General features: G+C 39.1%; 1 protein-coding gene across 1 annotated transcript in view; it reads left to right on the top strand.

Moving 5' to 3' along the window:
• The window catches only part of COL12A1 (collagen type XII alpha 1 chain), a 171,265-nt gene that overhangs the window by 114,173 nt on the left and 34,415 nt on the right, over positions 1-22,677 (top strand). The window contains exons 46-55 of the mRNA XM_018558906.1: positions 972-1,118; positions 2,299-2,373; positions 3,789-3,928; positions 4,186-4,309; positions 4,998-5,141; positions 7,852-8,016; positions 9,703-9,741; positions 9,822-9,960; positions 10,922-11,064; positions 12,888-12,997. Of these exons, the coding sequence (XP_018414408.1) occupies positions 972-1,118; positions 2,299-2,373; positions 3,789-3,928; positions 4,186-4,309; positions 4,998-5,141; positions 7,852-8,016; positions 9,703-9,741; positions 9,822-9,960; positions 10,922-11,064; positions 12,888-12,997 (1,226 nt within the window). The remainder of the gene's footprint in view (positions 1-971; positions 1,119-2,298; positions 2,374-3,788; positions 3,929-4,185; positions 4,310-4,997; positions 5,142-7,851; positions 8,017-9,702; positions 9,742-9,821; positions 9,961-10,921; positions 11,065-12,887; positions 12,998-22,677) is intronic.

Genomic DNA, 22,677 nt, shown 5'->3' with positions numbered 1-22,677 from the left:
CCCCCCCCCGAACAATATGTAGTACATCTCTGAAATACATGCACATTTGCATGTGTTCTTCTTCTTTAAAGACTATGCAAGTAAATTAAAATACCTGTTGATCGGCTCATCTGCACTCAGCTATTACCTATTGTGAGTGGTGTCAGCCCTGCCCAGTTTTATTTAGCTTAACTGCTCAATTCACCCTGCGGTGTTCATCTTCAAAGCATAGGTACTGATTGACTTGTAGTCCTAAGATAAGTACTGGGAGGGCTTAATTGACTATTCAAGATAACTCAAAGTGTGCACAGGAGGATACAGGCCAGCTTTGAATCTCTGAATTTTTTCCCGCTTATAAAACAGATATAACAAATGCTTTCAATTGTTATTTAACAGACCGAAATTGAGCCAATTAGAGAAGTTCATTGTTAGGGTTTACACTTTAAAATGCCAAACTGCAGTCACTAAACATAATTCAATAAAAAGGTCAACATTTGCATTTTTTTCTGTTTTTGTTGCCTATTTACTAAAATACTAATTACACTGCTCCTGTGGCATGCAACTGTGGATTTAAGCAGCATGTAGTTCAACATTCTGGATATCAACTCTAAATAGGTGCTTTTATTAAAGTACTTACAGTTATTCCCAGTGGTGAATAAATACCACCAAAAGAAAGCTCTATCTGTCCCCAAAAAAGGGTATAAAATTCATTTCAGTACAGCGCTGCATGACGGAATAAATGTCAGTCAAAGTACCGCAGCGCTGAATACTGAAAAATGGCCTGGATGGGAAGGGGGTTTAACACCGCGGATGTCAACTGGTTAAAACATTAATATATTACACTGTAGAATTGTATTATGCACTGTTATCAATACTTGAATTTCCCTTGATTATGTTTATGGTAATTTATAAAGATGTTTTATACAAGCTCTGATGCTAGCACTAAAATACTAAATGCAGAGCCATTTATCTCGGATTATATTTATATACAGGATCACGTGGGCAAGAAATAACTGTGACTGGCTCTGAGTCATCACACTGTTTCCCTGGACTGAACCCTGACACAGAATACACAGCCACAGTTTTTGTGCAAACCCCGAACCTTGAAGGTAGAGGAGTTTCAACCAATGAGCGAACCTGTAAGTACATTTTTCTATTGTACTTTTCATAATGAGAAAATGTAAATCAGGAATATTACCTAAACCATTAGAAAATAGAAGATATTCCCAGATTTCTTTTTATCTTGCATCGGCGGGTGCCATTCCTTGATATTCTACATTTAGTAATAGTTTTGGAGTGAATCATTAATTTATTTGGCAGTGTTAGTTTTCAGTGTGCTATATTGTTATATTTAGTGCCATTGTTCGAAGTTATAACCAATGTTTCTCCTTGTTCTTGGTGCTGAGAGCTTCACACTATTATGGCGAGATCTAATATTATGCTCTAAAGCAGGGTTTCTCAACCTTTTTTTAGTCATGGTACCCTTAAAAAGTATGCAAAATCTTGAGGCACCCCAGTCTACAAAATGGTGTTGGACTCCATGCAAAAACACATGAAAATGTGGGGTTCCATCCTTTCCATCAAAGTCCTACTTTTAAATCAAGAGCCCCCCTTTCGCATCTTAATTCTTCCTTTCATATCAGAGTCCCCCTTACTTCAGTAGCCCCCTTCACATTAGAAGTTCCCCTCTTTTCACATCAGAAGCCCCCCTTTACATTAAAAGCCCCCTTTACATCAAAAATCTCCTTTCAAGTCAGGAGCCTCTCACCTCAGAAACCCCCTTTATTTCAGAGCCCCCCTTTCATATCAGAATCACTCCTTTTACATCAGAGTTCCTCATTCACATCAGGGTCCTACATCACAAAATTTCAAGACACCCCTGAGGAATCCAGAAGGCACCCCAGTGTGCCACGCCAATCTGGTTGAGAAAGGGTGCTCTTAAAGATCAAGTGTCTCAGCCTCTTTTCTGTAGCTTGTCTACAGTACATTTACGTGTATGTATGAAAAAGAATGTTCTTGATATCTTTCTGTGTAATTATAAAACACGTTGTTGCATACCAGAGCCATAAAATTCTTTGATATATGAACGTTTTGTGTTCTAAGCTATAATTTGTCTTAAGTGGTTTCAAGATGCAATATGACATTTGTGATTATCTCTCTGTTCAAGTTAAGCAAAATTGTTAGCATTCATATTACATTGCAATTGTCTTGACACGTATGTTGTTTGAGTACTATCCAGTCATTGGTTTATACTTTCACTGGCCTATTTCATAATTCCATCACTTTGCTATCAGTGATACTTATGTTTTTTTTGCATAGTGATAAAACCAACAGAAGCACCTACAACACCTCCTGCCCCTCCTCCACCACCCACAATACCTCCAGCTCGTGAAGGTACGTATTATGCTATTTGATTAGTAACTAATAACACTACCCAATATTTTATAATAAAAACTGGAACAGTTAAGCTCTGTTCCTGATTATACTCCACATGAAATTTGTATGTATGCAGTCAATAATCATGTCTCTTTTGGCAGCCAAACTGTTACATGCCATGTATTAATAGTACACAATGTGTTTCTTTGACTTTAATTACTGTGTAAAAGTGTTTGACATTGGATGGCTTTTATAAAAATGGTTATATATCAATTAACATAATCAATGTACAGCAATTCATAATCACATTTCAGGAATCATATGAACAATTGCACAAAACTCTTTCTCTTTCCATGGATAGTGTCCCAATATTGCTCTGTTTTTAGACCTTACCAATAGAACAAAGATATGTAAATACACATCAGACTTGGCAAGTATGATTTGGGTGGGAAGCTTATTGAGTATTACTGTAAATGCCCTGGCATTTCATAGTACAAACTACCAAACTGGCATATGCATAAATCTTTTTACTATGCCAAAATACTTGCGTAGTTTGGAAACAGTGAAAGTTTTTTGGAATACAAATAAAACCCATGCCTCTCCTCCTAAATGATGTCAATTCAGCATAACAGTCATAATCACCAGTATTTTCAAAGCAGTCATGCGGTCTCAATGGAATGCAAATACCAGCAGGCATACCTTAGCATTGGCCAGGAGCTTTAAGAGGCAGGTCCTAAAAATAGGGTCTTGTTTTTAGAAGGCCAACACAGTGCTATGGAGCTCTCGTGAGTAGCTAATGCTCCAAAAAGGTGGTATGGGAATGTGTGCCAGGTAAATTGAAACCCTTTACCCGCTGAACTAGTAAATATGTTTAGTCGACTTTGCATTGGGTGAATGGGTAAGGGAAGTAACCAATAGACAAGCAACAGATTTTAACTTTACTTAAAAGGAAAACACACTACTAATCAGCTTGTTAGAGAAAGCATTCAGATAGTTCAACTTCTGTTTTCTTTGTCCTCTTTTTTAAGAAAAACCCATCCTCTGTTGGAAGACTTAGGGGGACCTGTAACACTGGATGAGATTTTTGTTTAAAGAGGAGATATGTTGCAAGTTGGGGAAGATAGAAGACTTTTTCTATCTCTCTTTTTTGCTTAGGTAGAGAATGAGGCGGGGTGGTAGTTTTTAAATTTTTTTATTACTGCACTACCTTTTTAGGTACCAGTTGTATGGAAAAGGCTCAGGCTGGTATTTAGGCAGGGGTTCTCTTTTTTGTAGTTTTCCCTCTTGATTCAGCTGAGTAATTCACTTATAAATATTCTGTTTTAATGCATTTTTATCTGTTTTCCATAAAGTTAAATAAATGTCACTAATAATTGTATCCAATAAAAAATAACCAGACTATTAGTGTTAATTTTTGTTTTGTTTTTCTTTAGTGTGCAAAGGTGCAAAAGCAGATATAGTTTTTCTGATTGACAGCTCCTGGAGTATTGGTGACGATAACTTCAACAAAGTCCGCCAGTTTATTTTTAACACCATTGGAGCATTTGACGTCATCAATCCAGCTGGAATCCAGGTGAGAACAACTGCAACATACTTTTGCGCATCAAAGGTAAAACACGATGATGTCAGTAATATTTACTAGCAGCTCCTAAGAGGTTCCAATATAATGCCCACTAGAGGGCAGGATAGTGCCTCTACCAAGCTTAGAGAAAAGGAAGGCCAGGATAGTAGTGATGTAATGTAAATGTAAATCCTTGGTTTGTATCCAGATTTGCTTAAAAACCTTAACTACAAAAGGCTGCAAAATAATGAATACCTATTTTTCTACAGGTATCTTATGTACAGTTCAGTGATGAGGCACAAACTGAATTTAGGCTGAATACCTATGCAGAAAAATCACAAGCACTGGGAGCGCTTGCTAATATCCGATACAAGGGAGGAAACACAAAAACAGGTATTACACAAACTGCACTTTAAAACTGTTGGCTTTATCAATGCACTTCAGCAGAACTCCACAGGAGTTGCCTTTTTTTAAAAAAATATCGTAATATCAATAGGATTTCGGTGGCTGAGCTTGTTAAAGCTAAACACCAGCCAAAATGTTGGTTTTTGTTCTAGTTTTGGATAGAGTCAGGATTGGAGGGGTAGAAACACAGTCTGACAGGTGTCAAGAAGGTGAGGAATGAAGTAAAGGTTAGATGTAATGTTAGGTTTGTATGGCAATCTCAGTCTCTACTTCAGATGTCCTACATCCTATTCATGCCTGCAGAGAAAACAGAGATAAATGGAAATAACCAGGCACCCCCCATCACCCAACATGCACGGAAAGGCGGATGCGAATATGGGGTGAATGGAGAACTATGCAGGGGTCTCACACTTTTTGTTCTCCATACAACTGAAAAACCTTGCACAGAGCACAGAAGGTATACTTACTAAAGAGATGATGGAGTTCAAAGTGGTCTTTGCCAGGTCTATTGTTTTTTAAAAACCGCTGTCTTCTGATTTGTTTGCAAGGATTGATTGATTAAACTTGTAAATATTTATGCTTAAAAACTTACATAAAAATGTATCTATGGAGACACAATTAATGTCCACATAGAATAACATTTTCCACATAATAATATTTTTCCGCCCATTTACAGGAAAAGCACTTAAGTTTGTCCGTGAAAAAGTTCTGACTGTAGAAAATGGAATGAGACGGTCTGTTCCCAAGGTGCTTGTTGTGGTCACTGATGGAAGATCTCAGGATGATGTGAAAAAGTACGCACTGGACATACAGCACTCTGGTAAGCATGTCACACACCCACGCTTTCTGGCTGCAAAAATAGAAACAAAACAGATTATTGTCTTACAAGAATTATGTCTCCTATCCAGTAAGTTATATGGACAATTCGAAAACCGGCCCACAATTGCCAAATTGACCACACAGATGTGGTTAACATAATCAGTCCACACATAACTGAAATTTATAGAAGACTACTAGTTGAACTAAAAACCACAATTTGTTTTAAAATAAGGAGCTGTTGAAATGTCTAAATTCAACCAATGAACCATTTTCATCTATTGTCCCAGCAATCTGAAAGAAGGTGGATTGCCATCCAAGATCTAACACCCTTAACAATTTTGTATCTTTGCTCATCTCCTTCCCTATATCATAGGGGTCTATTCTCGAAGCTGCCGAAGGATCTAGCCGTAGCTTCGGCAGATCCTTTGGCTAGCTTCAGCCCCAAGACCCCTTCGGTTCAGTAGAACCGAAGGGGTGCTGTACGGGCTATTCACTATAGCCTGTACAGCCCCCGAACGTGGCCGCACGGCTCATTCGAGCCGAAAGCATATGCCTCGATCTATTGCAAATTGAAATAGCCAATAGGAATCTAGCAATGCATTCCAATGGGCAAAAATGTTATTTTTTTCTATTTTTACACGGCTCCGTGGCAGAATAAAGAAAAAAAAGAAAAAGCAGTGTTTCTCTCCTGGGTGGCTGGGAGCGGGAGGCTCCCAAAGCGCCTGGGAGAGTTTTTTTTTCTTTTTTTGTTGACGGCAGCAGAACCGCCGGACAATAGAAAACTGTTGGGCAGAGCTAGCTGTCATTGCTAGCTCAGCTCAGCACAATCGTTTTCTATTTACTTTTTTAAAAACTTTAAAAACTATTTTTCTGAATAGGCCGAACAGCAGTAAGTAGCCTGCCGGAGGTTCGGCTCAGCCGATCCAGATGTTGGATCGGCTGAGTCGAACTCCTTCTGCACTTCGGGTCAGCTGAACATGCTGAGCATGTTCGGCCGACCCAAAGCCATGCGAAGCAAGCCGATGTACGGCTGATTTCAGCCGATATACGGCTGAAATCAGCCGTACCAGCCTGAAGTGAATAGCCGAAGTGTTCGGCTCACTTCACTTCAGGTCGGTCATTCACTCGGCTGCCTACGGCAGCTTCGTGAATAGAACCCATAGTGATTGACAGCATAACTTATACAGTGAAAAATAGGGAAAACTGATACATGAGTGCAAAGCAAAGCTCTTCAGGTTGAGAGCTGCCAGTTATTACGTTCTGACAATGAGAAGTGGCCACGCCAGAGTCCTAAACCATATTACCACATAAGAATGAGTGCTAGAGGCATGAAGATTCCATTATTATTATTATTATACAGGATTTATATAGCGCCAATAGTTTGCACAGCGCATTACCAATTACTGCACAGCTACCATGGAAGGGAAAAACTACCAGGGAAAATTTTATCATTATAGCTATCCGGAATGTAAATAGATTGTACAGTTTTTCCTTATATGTAGAAGAGAAAACAAATATGTTGTGGTTCCCTTTGTTTATATATTGTTCTTTGTGTAAAAAAAGATGTCTCTTATTTGTAGTCTCATTGAGGATTTGATTCCTCTTAGCACAAATAAATGGTATGTGCAAGCTTTTTTGATAACATTTATGCATCTATGGGGAGAAGCATGAACTCAATTGTAGATCCCATATATGTTTTGTACTATGGATGGAAGCCAAAAACACAAGTTGGAACAATATTATATATCAGTTTAGATACAAATGCTGCTTTTTCAGCTGTGCTTCACTCAATATAGACTTGGTTAAAGTTATACCTTTTCTTTTCTTTCACATCAAATAAAGTTATTAAAAGCAAATTCCATGCTAAGCCAATACTCTCAATTTGGGTGAATGCCAATATGCTGGAAAACATATGCTGGAAGACCATGCAACTTCTTATGACTCTCATTTGGGTTGTCGTAAGATTATTAAAAACCAAGCATTGGTTAAACCTACTAGCATCCCCATACGGAAGAGATTTCAGTTTTCTCATGGTCATAGTCCCTAGATTTTATTTTAAGAAAACATGTGGGCTTCCATTGCTGAGTGCCCCCAAGATGCTAGTGGCTGTCTCTGGCTTCAGTCAACAAGCATGTAGCAAGCTAGGTCAGAATGAAGTCATAATTCCTCACCTGCATACTTTTTCCAGCTAAGTGACTCAAAATGTAACAGATCTAATAGACTGATACACCACAAGTCTCAGAGACAAATCCTCCTCTGCTGTCATAAAGTGTTCTATACGCATCTTCTGAAGAAGAGTCGATTGCAGCACCAATAAATGCATTGATGGTGTTGACTATTTTGTGATCCATAAATATCCACTTTTTAAAGAAACGCTTCTTAAGCATCTGCTTTCCATATGGGTGTCTCAGCTCACCTCACCTCCAATTCTTTTTTTGGAGACAAACGCCCTTTACCTAATGGATCAGTTGATAGGTAACACATTTCTATTAGTACAGGTTTTTTTTAGATTGCTTAAAGTTAAAGCAATTATTTTCTTTCCTAAAGCAGAATAGTAACAGTAATGTAATGCTGGAACCTTTACTTATGTGCGCATATGTTTGTCCAGTGTCTGTGGTGCCCCAGTGAGAATGTTTTCTATCTAATAATAAATATAATTATTACATTGCTAATATAATTCGGATGTTAACAATGCCTTATGTCATTTTTAGGTTTCAGTGTCTTTGTCATTGGAGTAGCAGATGTGGATTATAACGAACTCCGCGATATTGGCAGTAAACCAAGTGAACGCCATGTATTTATTGTTGATGACTTTGATGCCTTTGAGAAGATTGAGGATAATCTAATCACGTTTGTGTGTGAGACAGCAACCTCAAGTAAGTTCAACCACTGAATGACTAGGTACTCAGACACAACAGTGCATATCAAAGGTTTAGTAATGGGATGTTCAAATAGATAGTAATCTAACTTTCAATCATGGAATTTTGATTTAAACACAATGAAGTTTATTTATTAAAAACCAAATAAGCGAAGGTGTCAAGATAAATGAGACAATAAAAAGAACTCAACCTTATGTCCAATTAAAATCATGGGTGCAAAAATTGAAAAAAGGGCCTCAGTCATGAAGGGGTTAATATTAAACTGATGACTTTTTGCCGTTTTATTGCAGGTTTATCAAAGTGAATTTTTATTGCATCTATCAAAAATACTGTCCAAATATGGACAGCTAATTAAAGCCAAACTACTGCCATGACTTTGTCATTTCAGTTTCAGACGAACTGGGAAAGGGACAAAATATTTGTATAGTTTTGCTGGTTTTGTTCTCGTTGTATACATTTCTCTTTAACTCCAGCAGTTATTGGAAATGGAAGTGAAGAGGACTCTCTTCAACACAGTGCAAAACAAAAAGGACTTTTCCAAATATATTAAAAGGTTATAATCTCAGATCTGGTCTCAGCCTTCCACATTTTTCATGTAAAATACTGTCTGTAGTTCCATTATTAAGTACTACTGAGTTAGCTTGTTCAGAAATAAGTGGAGCAGACAGCCTGCTCCACTACTGTTCAGCACATTTGTACTATGGATAAGCCAAAAACACAAGTTGCACATAGCGGAACATATCCAAGTGATCTATTACATTACCAATACAACTCTCTATCAATTTTCTGATACTATGACATCAGTGGGAGTGCAATGCCAGTTGTTACCAGAACAATTTTCCTCATTTGGAAGATATTCCCTCTATTCTTTTTCATCTGGAAAGATGGGAGAAGGGCCAACATAGTTCTGTTTGGTTTACTTTGGCCTGCATGCTGGAAACACGTTATGAGGCACCTATAATAGTTTCCTAATGCTAAAATAGGTAACAAATACATTTTAGAATCCAGCTTATGCATAGACATTAGATCATTTGTTATTGTATGATAATCATATTGTTTCTAGTAAATTACTTTCTACTGTTAGCCGAGCAATTGCTGTAAGTATTTTCAAATAATTTGACGGTGCCAGGCAGAACATTTATTTGCTTTAGCTGAGCTGAATTTCAAATTACATTGATATCACTTTAAATTAGGTTGCTTATTTCAGGAACAAAGAGAAAACCTCAAAAACCTTTGAATCAATAGTTCAGTTGCAAATGGACAGGGTCCTGCTGACCTTTCTTTCAAGTATACACCAAAATAATTCTAGTAAGCAGGCATCCAATTGACGGTTTAGCTTCTATTATTTCTAGGAATTTCCCAAATGCCAAAAGAATGGCCCAGATTCCAAGATCATAATAAATGACACAATAGGAACTTAATGTCAATAACAAGAACACTATGTGATCTTGTGTAATCTTAGCTTCCATTTACATTGTTAATCCCTGTAGATTTCCTATAAAAGTGAGAATGGTAAGCATAACATTGACAGGTGTATCATGTTATCCAAGCTGCATCTTCTGGTTGTGAGGAAACTGAAATAATATCCACATTACCAATACTTGTTGAAAACGAATAACTGTATGATGCATTGTTTTCTGTAAAAAAGATGACATCACTTTTTATGCTCGATTTTTTCTTTAGGCTGCCCACTTATGTACCTTGATGGATACACATCACCGGGTAAGAGCTGTCATATGCTTATTGAGAAGTCAGATTTGTGAATTTTGTACTGTATAGTTATGGTTATGATTTGCTTTTAGGCTTTAGGATGCTGGAAGCCTATAATCTCACAGAGAAGACATTTGCATCAGTCCAAGGTGTCTCCTTACAACCTGGCTCATTTAACAGTTTCCCAGCTTACAACCTCCACAAAGATGCTTTCCTCTCTATACCTACCTCGTAAGTCCTGTTGGATATATTAAACTTATATCTACCTGCAATGATGGGGATTGCTTACTCAGGTTTAGAAAAAGTTCCCTGATTTGGACCTATCTGTTTTGATATCATCCATCTCTAATGATTTAACAAGAGTGCTTACTGTTGTCACTTAAACATGTTACTGAACAGAAAGTATTAAATCAGCAGTCCACTTACTGTCTATGGAATTTTTAGTGATGATACTTTCATGGCAATGTGCATGACATAGGTCATGATATACAAGAATGTTGACGTCAGTGTGAGAGCACAAAATAAAAGCCAGAGCACATACCAAAATTAATTAACATCACCCAGTATGTAAATACTGTCAGAGTTATTCACAAAAGGGTGAAGAGTTTGGCAAAGGCAGGAGAAGTGAACAATCTAGGACAACACAGCTGAACTGGAAGGTGAGCTGAATTGGATAATTTTTTTCAGTTCAGCTATGTTGTCCTAGATTGTTCACTTTTCCTGCCTCCTCCAACCTCTTCACCCTTTTGAGAATAACCCTGTTTGTTTTCTATTGTCTGTCAAACAGACAGATTCATGTGTAAATTGATTTATCTGATGTAGGATTCAATGTGATGAGAGTTTTGCCTACCAAGGATTTTTCAAATTATATGCCACATCTCACTAAACTTTATAAAAACATTATAATGTTCTTTGTATTGCTTCTTTAAGTCTGTACTTCAAATATTCAGTAAAAAAAGTATGTCTTTTAAATGTTTCTTTATTGCTTCCATTGTTTTAAATACGTTCTACCTGTACCATTTTTACTGTAAATGATATTATACAATGTAACTGGTCTCAAACAGACAATCATATGTAGAAAATAGAGGTTTAGCATTAAATGCGCTGGAGAGTAGCTGATAAAAGACCTTTCAGAGTATCAGCTCAGTAATTATAAACACATTATTTAAAGCATTCTTTTATTTCTGTACAGAGAACTGCATCCCGAGGGGCTGCCACATTCTTACACAATCATCCTATTGTTCCGCCTGCTCCCAGAGACACCCAATGAGCCATTTTCAATATGGCAGATTACAGACAAGGGTTATAAGCCTCAGACTGGAGTGACCCTGGATGGTGAGCGTCTCTATTTCTTAGGAAATATATTTTTATTATTATTAAATTGTATTTCTAATCGGTTAGAATAGCATAACAATGTTTTTTTAATTTACAAGATTAGCTAAATTTAAAAAATATATAGTTTTAATATGTTCCTGTAAGGCTCAATTCACGCATGTACCGTGTTTTGAATACCCTTTACTGCAATTCACGGTAACGTATTAAATATGTGTTTTGCAGTTCATTGCCATTCTGAATGGTACCCCAATGCACAAACACAGTATCACTTCAAGCACCTACACTTCAGTGTACCACAACACATACATGTGAATGCTATGGGCATTGTGGTATGTGGTGTGCTGCCGATACACTTATTTATACATTGAAGCTCCATAAGGGCCCATTCAAAGTAAATGGGTTGTCTTAATGCAATGCATGTCAACACACAAAAACAGGGTTAACATGTGCTTTGGTTAAAATAAATATAGCCTAATAAAAAATAAATATCTATATATTTTGTACAAAATAAGGCATTTGTGCCTCCCTAGAGCCCATGAGGTTGATTTACTATGGGCAAATAGGCTATTCACTTTACAACGGAATTTCCCCTTAGCTTAAAGAATGAGGTGAAGCTCTGCTGACCTTCAATTATTTGCAAGCAAAAAATCCTTTTTTTTTATTTTCCTTGCACATGGTTGAGTATTCTTTGCAAAGTGAACTTTAACTACATTTACTAAATTAAGGGTATATTTCCCTTTCAAAGTGAACAGCCTATATGCCTTTAGTAAATTGATCCCTATTCCTCTTTTAGAGCAAGAAAGCTTCGGTAGCTGCAAACTGACTTAGCGTGCTGTTAATTTATCTATGATGTATAAGTATGGGCAAATCCTTCTCCGTTATCAATTCACTAGGGTTTACACCCTCTAGATTTTATCTTGTATGCTAGTCTTTGCCCCAGAATGCATAACCTTTGCATAAAATAACATAGCATTTGCATGTATAACATTTATCTCCAAATAACCCCATTTGCTGAGTAGCAGCCCATTCACACAGTGCCTGGGTCAGCTTAAAAACTGAAGTTACTACATAGCTTTGTGTCATTGGCAAACACAGAAATTGTACCTTTAATCCCAAACCCAACATTACTTAAAACCAGGTTAAAGAGCAACAGTTCCAACACTGAACCTTGGTGTACCCCACCTACCACAATCCACAATATCTTAATTTACACACTACAAATCTGTGACAAACAGTGTCAACACTTTAGTTAAAACATACTATATTGACATCTACCCCTTTGTCCAAGTTCCTAGTTTACTTCCCCATAACAGCAAAGTAGATTCTCTTGACAGGATCTGTCTTTTATAAATCTATGCTGGCTATTGGTTATCACATCACATGGTAATCACATGCTCTTGTATGTGGTCCCTTACCAATCCTTTGAATGTATTTCATACAGAATTTAAAGTAAATGTTTACTGAGGAAGTACAGGGGCAGCCATTGATTAACTTTTCTGAAAATACTAGTTTGCTGTCTATAATGCTGACCCGATGACTTCAATATCACTACCATGAAGCAAATATGCAGATTATTAGCGCTGACATTTGTGGTTTGTATGCTTGTTTTAGGCCATTGTCTCAATGTTTTAGGCCAGTGTTTCTGTAACCAATAGCCAGGCTATTGGTTTCAGAAAGAGCCAAGCAATAATAGCTCGATACTCCTCTCAGTGCAGATTTCCTCTAAATGTCCTTCTGTCCATTGTAATGTGGTTACTTTAAAGGACTTGCACATTATAGTCCTATTTAGCCACATTCTTTTTATCTTCTTTCCTTTTTTCCAGTACCAAAGAAAGCACTAACTTTCTTCAACAAAGGAGCCACAGGAGAGATTCAGAGTGTTACATTTGATGGTGATGAAATAAAGAAACTCTTCTATGGAAGCTTCCACAAGGTAATCTATTTACAAAACATATATTTTGAAGTAAATCAATTGTAAACTGGCAATTGTTCTTATCAATAAATACTCACATTGCCAAATTGCTTTTCTCTATAGTAAAAAAATAGACCACTTGCTGCAAATAATGTAGCCAAAGAGAGATGTTCTTTTATAAATGAAAATGTGTACCACTTCTCTTCTATTGAGATATAATGGTACTCCTTGTGCACTACTGTATCTTAATGGATGGCGTTGTCCCCACCTAGTGATGTATCAGCAGAAGGGAAAATACCACTTTTCTGGTCATAAAACTTTTTGTGTTGCTATAGGGAAAGGTCTAAAGCAGGGGTCCCATTTTATACAGAAACATAGCTCAAACTATTCATGTTGTTTAGAATGCACATATTACTTCATAGTTAATTTTGGAATGAGTTACTCATAGTTACTCATCTTCTTTTCACATATTTGGTTGTTTTCTCCCCTGTGTGTACTTTGAAAGAGTCTGTGAAGGATTTGTTAAAAAAATTACCAGTAAGCATTATAACAGCTGTGTTACTATCTGTGGTGGTCCAAGCTTCTTCCTTGGTTTGCAGGAGTTTGGCTGTAATCTACAGAAAATTCTTAATCTGTTTTGATGTCTGACCTTCTTGCAAATGTGTTGTTTAGAGCAGTTCAATAACCTTGCTGTCAGAATGTAAAATCTTATATTTTGTTATTGCCAACATTCTGGCTATTTTCGACCAGTATCCGCTGGAAGCAGTAATATTTCAACTTTGAGGACTAACTAAATGTTCCCTTGAGGCTGAAAGGACCAGCTGAGGCTTACCTTCATTCCATAATGTTGGAGGAAGATCCACAGAACTGTAATAGTAGCGGTAAAAAGAAGTTTTCTTGTGCCCTGTGGTAGACAGATAAAGTGGGAAGATCACTAGGTATTCAGATGGATTTGGAAAGAGTAGAGTGATTTTCATAAAGTATGCATTTCTTTCAGATAATAAATCTCAGGGAACAATATTTTAGATGTTAGGAATGTTATCCCTGGATAATAACTGCTAACTTCTAGTCACAGTTATATTGTGAAAGCTATTGGCCTACAAAGGCATAAATGGTGGTCATTAGGTCCATAATGCAGCCTTCAGGTCAGGGCTAATACACACACACACACACACACGTATTTTTTTACATTTTCAATTCTGTTCTTTTTTGTCTTTATCTGAATTAATTGTATTTAAACCTAGACAAATATATATGCATTATATACACTGATCAGCCATAAGATAATGACCACCAATATCGAGTAGGTCCCCCTTTTGCTGTCAAAACAGCCCTGACTATTGAGGCATTGACTCCACCAGACCTCTGAAAGTATGCTGTGGTATCTGGCACCAAGCCGTCAGTAGCAGATCCATTAAGTCCTGTATGTTCAAGTCGGATCCATGTTCCTCCATGGATCAGACTTGTTTTTCCAGCACATCCCACAGAGGCCTGAATAGATTGAAATCTGGAGAATTTGGAGTAAACACCTTAAACTTGTGGTGTTCCTCAAACCACTCTTGAACCATTTTTGCAGTGTGTTAGGGTGCATTATCCTGCTGAAAGAGGCCACTGCCATCAGGGAATACCGTTTCCATGAAGGGGTGTACTTGGTCAGCAACAATGATTAGGTAGGTGGTAGATGTCAAAGAAACATCTACATAAATGGAAGTCCCCAATGTTTCCCTTTAGAACATTGCCCAAAGGCTTCTCACTGCTTCAGCCAGCTTGCCTTCTACTAAATCCTAGTGCTTTCTCTTCCCCAAGCAACAAAAAAAATGCATATCCAGTGATCTTAAGCCTACAAAAATAGTTTCTGGGACTGTAGTTGGGAACGAGTCCAAAAGTTTTGTGTGTCTGTTCTGAAGCAGTGTTAAGAAACAACAAAGACAACCTTCCAACACATTTTTTTCATGTGCTAGAGATAAAGTTGCAGCCATAAAATGGCTTTTGCTTCTGTTGACCTTTCTTTACTTTTTCACTGAGCAGCTTCCCCTGTTGGTTCTGTAAATTAAGAATTTTGACGTTATGATACAGTACATATCACTCTAATTATTTTCATATCGATTGTTAGTCTTCCAGAGAAAGATAATGAGTTGAAACTTGGCCTGCAAGAGGCATTTTGGCATATGTAGTGGATTTTTACAGCTTTCTGCTTTTTAGCTGCTAAACTTGGGATGTCATTTGCTGCTGGGAAAGGTTTGGCTTCTAATACTGAAATGTGAGTTTCTTTAAAAGGCAAATAGACTTGATTGTTCAAGTTCTCAGGAAGCCAAGGATTTCACTTAAAGTCTGTCTTGTGGTAGTAGTAGTCAGCTGCTTCATGGGATCATTCACATTTTCCTTTCCTTCTCTTATATGGACTTTTATGTGGTTTACATGACTAAACAGTAGTTATTGTTGCATTTTAATTTTTCCCCCCTTAATTTAGATGTCTGTAACTGAAGTTGTATAGTCTGTAGTCATGGTTTCTAAAGAAATGAGAGATTCCAGTTTGACATCTCATCCAAACAGTTTAATAAAAAAATTATTTTTACATATTTTTTACATTATTTTTTCTCTCAGTTTTTTTTTTTATTTTTACAAAACGTGAATTCAATTTCCTTATATAATTAAAAATAGTCAATTTAATTTGGATGCAAATATATGGGCAGTAAACATCAAACTTAAAGGAAAAGTCTATCTATAAGGTGTCTTTACTTTTTTATAGAGTAAGGAAGGTTGAGGGCTCATTTACACTGCCTTGTTGCAATCAAATATGCGTTACCACAATGAGAGGCTCAGGCAGAAATGGTAAATGACTATGCCTATGCCCCATGGACTGTGTCTTCTACCATAAGTTAATTTACAATTTTTCAGTAACTTCAGCTGCTTATATCCATGCTAAATCCACTGATCATGTTGACTTTTCATGTTTTTGCGGAATATCCCTTCCTTGTAAGCATTTTTTAAAATCAAATGTTTAGTTTAAATTAACCATGTGAGAGGCTCCTGGATCCAAGAACATTTCCTAGCGGAGGAGATTCATATGATCCGGAGGTGGAGGAGGCCAGGTATTGAATGGGTGGCATGGTGGGATGTCTCGTCCCTGACGTTGATAGTCTCCCCTTGGGTCACGTTCCTGGCCACCGGGATGTCTCTGTACATATCTTGGAGGAATTCGACAATTCCTTCTGAAATGTCCGGGTCTCCCGCAGTTGTAACAGGCTCGTGGGTTTCGTGTGGCTGGTGGCAGGTAGGGTGTGTCAGAGGTCATCATGAGAGAAGCTACCTTCCTACAACTTTGTAATAATTCTAGACCCTTTGCTACTAACAGCAAGGTATCAAGGGGCAGTACCCTGTACTCTGGGCGTGATAGGAGGAGCCCTTTCTTGATTGGCGGAGGACAGCATTTGGGTGTGTGGCGGATTGACGGAGGACAGCATTTGTGTGCTTTATTTTGCATGTTAAATCCTAAGTCAGTAAACACCTGTGAAAGTCTAGTGTGGAATTTCTCAACAGATTCAGCTCTGTCTTGTATAATGTCCTGTATGCTAGTGGCTTGGTCTGCCAGGCGATCTCGCGCCCAATGTTGCAGTTGGGCTACGAATTTGCACCCCCCGAATCATATGTGTTATCAGCGGGTATCCTGTCCTCACTGAAACATCTTTCCATCACCGGCCAGTAGGCATCCCCTGCCCTTATTTCACACAGGCTCACCAAATCTCGCCAAGCGGCGGCATACGTTTTCTGGATTTGGGCTATCTTTCTGTAAAATGGCATGGGGTGTCTCTCAGGATCTGGTAGACTGTTCACAAGGGAAGAGGCTTGGCTAGGGGTGAATTTTATATACATTAAAGGCGCCCCTTGGGCTGCAAAGATGCCCCTTGGCGCAAGGGGCGGATTACCAGGTTGTTGCAATGGTTCCTGCAATGGATTACGGGGAGAGGCAAATTGCAGGGTGTCACGTGAATCACGGGTGATGTTCCAGGTGTTCCAGACAGGTCTACTGAGGATTCACCGGCAGGTGGGGGGTATATTTGGGCATTGTAAGGCTAGCCGTGGGAGTAGCCAGTCCTGGGAGGTGGTGACTACCTGGGTTTGCCTTGGCTCGGGCACCTGAGAGCGGGTGGGTGAACAGGTGCGATGTGCCCCCTAACATTATGGTGGGGGCAGAGCTCGGAAGGGGATGTCTAGGGGGGAGGTAAAGCTGATTCCACCTAGGCGCCAAGGCTGGATTTGGTGTCAAATCCCCTATCCTAGGGGGAGGGACATTCAGAGAGATGTTAGGTTTCTGGGCTCGAGCCCCAAGATCATCATCTGAGTCACCAGCTGCCTCCTCTCCCTCTTCTTCCCTGATGGCGGATTCCTCTACCATCATTAGTGGGGTGCCCTGAACCACCCTGAAATATGCTCCAGACTGGTCTATTACAGGATACAGGGGGATGGGCACTGGGGCTGATGACTCGGGTCCTTCAGTACATGACTTGGGTGCCTTAAAATGGCCGCCACCGGAAGGTGTCATTGAGATTCCGGGTGGAGTGAGAGCAGCAAGATGGCTGCCGGCTGGGGGTGGGAGTGGAGCACTTGGAGTGGGATGGAGCTCGGTGGGAGGGTCAGATAATGAGGAAGCTGCTGGAGGAGACGAAGAGGAAGTAACCACCGAGCCACCATAACAGGGCGGTGGCACATAGTAAGTACCATGTTGCAGTTTGCGCAGGCGTTCGGCCATTTGGGATCCTGTGCCGTACATGTGGGACATACCCAGGAAGAGATGCCTCCATCATAGGGTGGGGGCTGGCATTTTTCAGTTAGCGTGAACAATGATTCATTCTCGCTGGCACATTGGTAATACATACATACGGTTTGTTTTCCCTGCTGCAGCTGCTGCTCTATCTAATTTTCTTTGTGGATAGCCTTGGCCACATTATACCAGGCTTCCGCTGCCTTTAACAAGTTATTGTCATCTAAGACATTTTCTCTTTTAATAACTTCCGATACTCCTCCGACTGTGGACTGCCCACTATCCCACATACCTTTGCCAACTTTCTTTAACCTTATCACATACTCCATCCCTCTCTCTCTCCCACCAACTCACATACCAAAACACCCTTTGCTGGTCTCGTCAGCTTCTGTCCCATCTTCTCTCTCTCTACAATCTCTCTACAACAGCTTTCAGGTCCTCCAGCTGCAGCTGTACACATGTGGTTAAATTTTCACTGAAAGTTCCTCTTTTTACGTACAACTCCTGCCAAAGCGAGGAGGAGGGGGGCAGGGGGCCCTCTCTGCTCACCGTCACTTCTCTCACTTCTCTGAATGATTACATTAATCACAGAGATACAGACATTCAGACATTACACCCTAACTTAGAGGGGCCGGCCCACAGACCCCGTCGAGACCCAGGAATGCTGTACACAGTTCCCGCAAGCGCAACCACTGGCTCGCCCCCCCCCTGCCTTCAAGGAGAGAGTTTATCCACGACACCAGCACATTATATTTCTGTGACAGACTTCGTTCCCTCTGGCGTCCCACAGGTCAATACACATACAACATACAACGTATACAGGTGGCAGATACAGATTACACAGGTTCTTTATCGGACCTCGGGCAAGTTACCTGTCTTTGCTGACCTCGGGAGCCGATATGAAGACAGAAACAGGCCAAACACGGAGGAAGGATATACTGGCAAGAAATATGTCTTACCGTATGTCAGAGGTGATCAGTCCCTGCCTCGTCCGTGTGTTGGCTCATCTCAGTCTCCTCTCGATCGGCTGTCCTTGGTGCAGAACCCGAGGTCCCATCTGGGGTGCCAAACTGTTTTGGACCTGCTCACAAATTTAGATCGGATCAAGGCTCCGCATTTATATCTGCCGCCTGGCCTGATTAAATATAGAGTGCACACTCTGAGAACATACCACGCTGAGACCAGTTGTTCAGAGTAAGATACTTCTGCTTTATTGTTCTCCTTTTCAGGGTTTTTATTTAACAGGTGAACGTGTATATTTGAGCATAGCATTGCAGAAAAGTATTTTAGTTTATATATTCTAGTTTATCATTGGTTAGATCCATTTATGCATAACTTCCTGCCAAGATGTTTATAGATGTTTATATCTTTCGTCTTGGGTGTTGTCTGAAGAGGAGGCGCCAACTTGGTTCCTATTTCTACTGCGTACTTCGGATCTGGGGGGGTGCTTAGCACCAATTTCTGAGTAAGGTTTTGAGGAAGGCAAACGAGCAGAAAGCAAATTAACATATATATCACAATTGTCTATTGAGATAGGCATTTTGTCATAATCATACTTAACCACTTCCATTACAGACGTGTATTATGGAATGCTATATTAGGGTAAGACATATATATTCATTCAAGCGCCAATCCAGTATATAATCATGATTATTTTTTTCAATTGTTTTGCCGTGTGTTTGACTTTGCAACTCCTATGCCAGATTAGCCAAGTGCAACATTTTTGCTAACGTTTGTATTACACAGGCAAAGAACTGCATCTTATTTCCTGATCTTTTAGGTGAATGCCCTCAGATCCTAATGTTAGAAGAGTTCATGAATATCCTACTAGTATGCCATTATGCAGTGAAAATGGACGCTATTCATCATTTTTTGTTTTTAATTTCTGTGGCCAGTATACTGGCTAAGTGGTAAGCACTTTTTCCTTCACTGCTAGTCACTGAACTCCATAGCCATTAAAGTCTCTATCTGAATGGAGCTGTTATATTCTACAGTTGTTTGAATATATTATCACTGCCTTCCTCTCACTGTTCAAAGTGTGGAAATAGTCAGTACTCTATAAAAAAGACAGCAGTTGCGTAAATAGTTTGTATGGTATTAGAACATCCAGTTGAATTTTTGTTAGCTGATTACAACTTGAAATTTAGTTGTTTTTTTTAAACATTCTTAAGCTGAGATTGTTCTGTGCCTGGGAACTACAAAACAGTGAATCAGTATATGAACCTAAAATATAAGATGTTAGTGTCAAAGTGCTAAATACCCAGGTTTCTTGGAAGATATGTATGTGGTTTGTTGGGAAGAAAGCCACACATGCTCTACAACAGCAATATAGTATTTATCAAACCTTAGTCACTTTCTTTTGGTGGGATTTCCTAGGCACTTTTTAGCTTTATAAATTACAGATTGCATGTACTATATAAATAATATATATGGCATCACTATGGCTTTTAAATTTCCATCTAAAATGCAACTTGCACTAGTATATACTTTAGGGGAACATTTTATATGTAACTTAGATCTGTCATAATTCCTTAGGAGTTCTTAAAAGTACATGTTAGAGGTCTACAAAACAAATTATTATTAGATACATTTGAGGAAATGGCAAGGGCTGTATTTAACAAAGCACATTAAAAGAAATAGGTTTCTATTTAGTATTTGTACCAAGTATTTTCTGTTTTAAAACAATTTGATGCTTTCCATGTGCTACTGCCAATAAAATGTTATCAGAAACCACCATCTGAAATACTAGAATGTGTCCCACAATATAAAAGGCCAATGGCAATCTAATTGCTGCTTGGGAAAATGCTGTATTTTTAGTTGGCCATCTGCTAAGCTTAAAGGAGAACTATGGGGGTCAGTGTTTTTCCCCATAGTTCTACTTAGGGTAATGGGAGGACACAAACTAGCGTCCTCCCGTTACCCTAAGCTCAGTATATCGCGAGCTACAGCTCTCGGTATACTGAGACGAGCAAGCCGGAGCGGATCCCGACGTAGATGACGGGATCCGCCCAGCTGTGCGAGTGACAGCTGGCTCTGCCTATCTAGAGGCAGAGCCAGCTGTACCCGCCCCCTCCCCCGTCCGTTGTGCCAGTCAGCGCTGGTCGGATCGGATCAGGATATGATTTTTCCTTTAAAACAAAAAGCATATTAGTTTTGCTCTACTTAGATTGTATTAGAAGCATTACCACAAAGGTTCTACAAGTAATTATTTACCACCTAGGAGACTCCCGGGCCGCCAGGGAGAGTTAGCTGTTTGGAGATCACTATCCCTGTTTAGCAGGTAACCAGGGATGCTGATCTATCTGAAAGTGGCCGGAGCCTCCGCCGGCTGGCTCCGCCCAGCTGTCAGAAGCTCGGCCAGCTTCGTTTTTCAGCACGGCTCAGCCGAGCCGATGCATATGTGTTCGGCTCGGCTGAGCCGCTCGGCCATGACCGGGAGCTGTCGGGCTATTGTGAATAGCCCGTACAGCACCCCTTCGGTTCAGTAGAAGGATCGGCCGAAGCTACGGCCAGATCCTTCGGCAGCTTCGTGAATAGACCCCTTTAATCTATTGTATATGCCACATATAAGTGGCCACATATAAGCAAGCGTATTCAATAACATATAGATAGTTGTGTCACAGAGTAAAGGTTAGCAGTATTTTTATTCTAAGGGTGATGTCAGAGGGCTGCTTTTTTGTGCCTTAAAACTACTTGATTTAATAGCAATTGTATTAGATAATATTTCATATTGCCCATCATGTAAAGAAAATGAGTATATGATGTAAATGGGTCAGTTATGTCACTAAGTGGAATCTCCCCACAGTTTCATTTGCACTTGGTCCTCTACTAAAGAGATCTTAATTCTTAGTTTAAGTTCTTTCACCTGGTACAGGGGTAGCCAAACACTGGTCCTCCAGCTGTGGTGAAACTACAAATCCCATGACGTATCTCTCTCCAAAAGTCATGTCTTTGGCTGTGAGAATGTTGCAATGCCTCATGGGATTTGTAGTTCCGCCACAGCTGGAGGACCAGTGTTTGGCTACCCCTGAACTAGTAAATATGCTGTTTTTCCCTTCGCTTGACTTCATCAAAAATACACTTTGATGACTTCAACTTGTTTATGAATACCACTAAAAAGCTTAAAATTAAGTAATATTTGAGCACTCGAAGTTGGCTGACTCCACAAATCACACTTTTGCCTATTACACAAAAGGTTTCAGTATTTTCCCAGCAGCAATGTAGCTGAAAAAGTTATATTGGTTTGGGGTAAAGACCAGTACATTCAAAATGTGTAAAGAAAATGCGAGCATCTGGAAATAACAATAAAACCTAATTTGCATCCCCACAGCTAATAAATGGAATGGTAAAGAATACTGAAAACAAAATGGTAGACAGTTAATCCAATAATTGTTCAATATGCTGGAAGTAATTATGGTTTGCATGTAACAATTAGCAGAAAAGGTCAGAAATCCTTTTGGCAAAAATACTATGGTGATGAGATTTTAATACATCTGCAATTAATTAGATATCTTAGAATTTAGAAGTCAAGCATATTCGTCTCAATTAATGGGAAAAAAACAGCATTTACTAGAAATGCTGGACAGCAGAGCACATTTATATAGATTATATACAAAATAGATTCATCATCATACGATTTTTTTCTATGTGAGATTTTTAGACATACTGAAATATTTCTGCAACCAATAGTTGTTTTTCTTCCATGTATAAAGAGAATGGTCTCCTAGCATATGCTTTAGTACACTAAAAAACGAAATTAATTATATCAGGGTTATGTGAAAAAGGCAGGTAGGATAAAAATATGCAGATTGTGATGCACACAAATAATTTGAAGGAAAAGGCACCCCTTACAGTGCAATATAGGAAACGTATGCATCAAAAAGAAGCTCTTGTGACCATATAAATCATTGGTCTGAAGTCAAGCATTTCTAAGTAGTTC

Source organism: Nanorana parkeri, unplaced genomic scaffold (genome assembly GCF_000935625.1).
Source record: "Nanorana parkeri isolate BGI_ZX_2015 unplaced genomic scaffold, ASM93562v1 scaffold368, whole genome shotgun sequence".
NCBI lineage: Eukaryota > Metazoa > Chordata > Amphibia > Anura > Dicroglossidae > Nanorana > Nanorana parkeri.
This window is presented reverse-complemented; position numbering and strand designations above follow the sequence as displayed.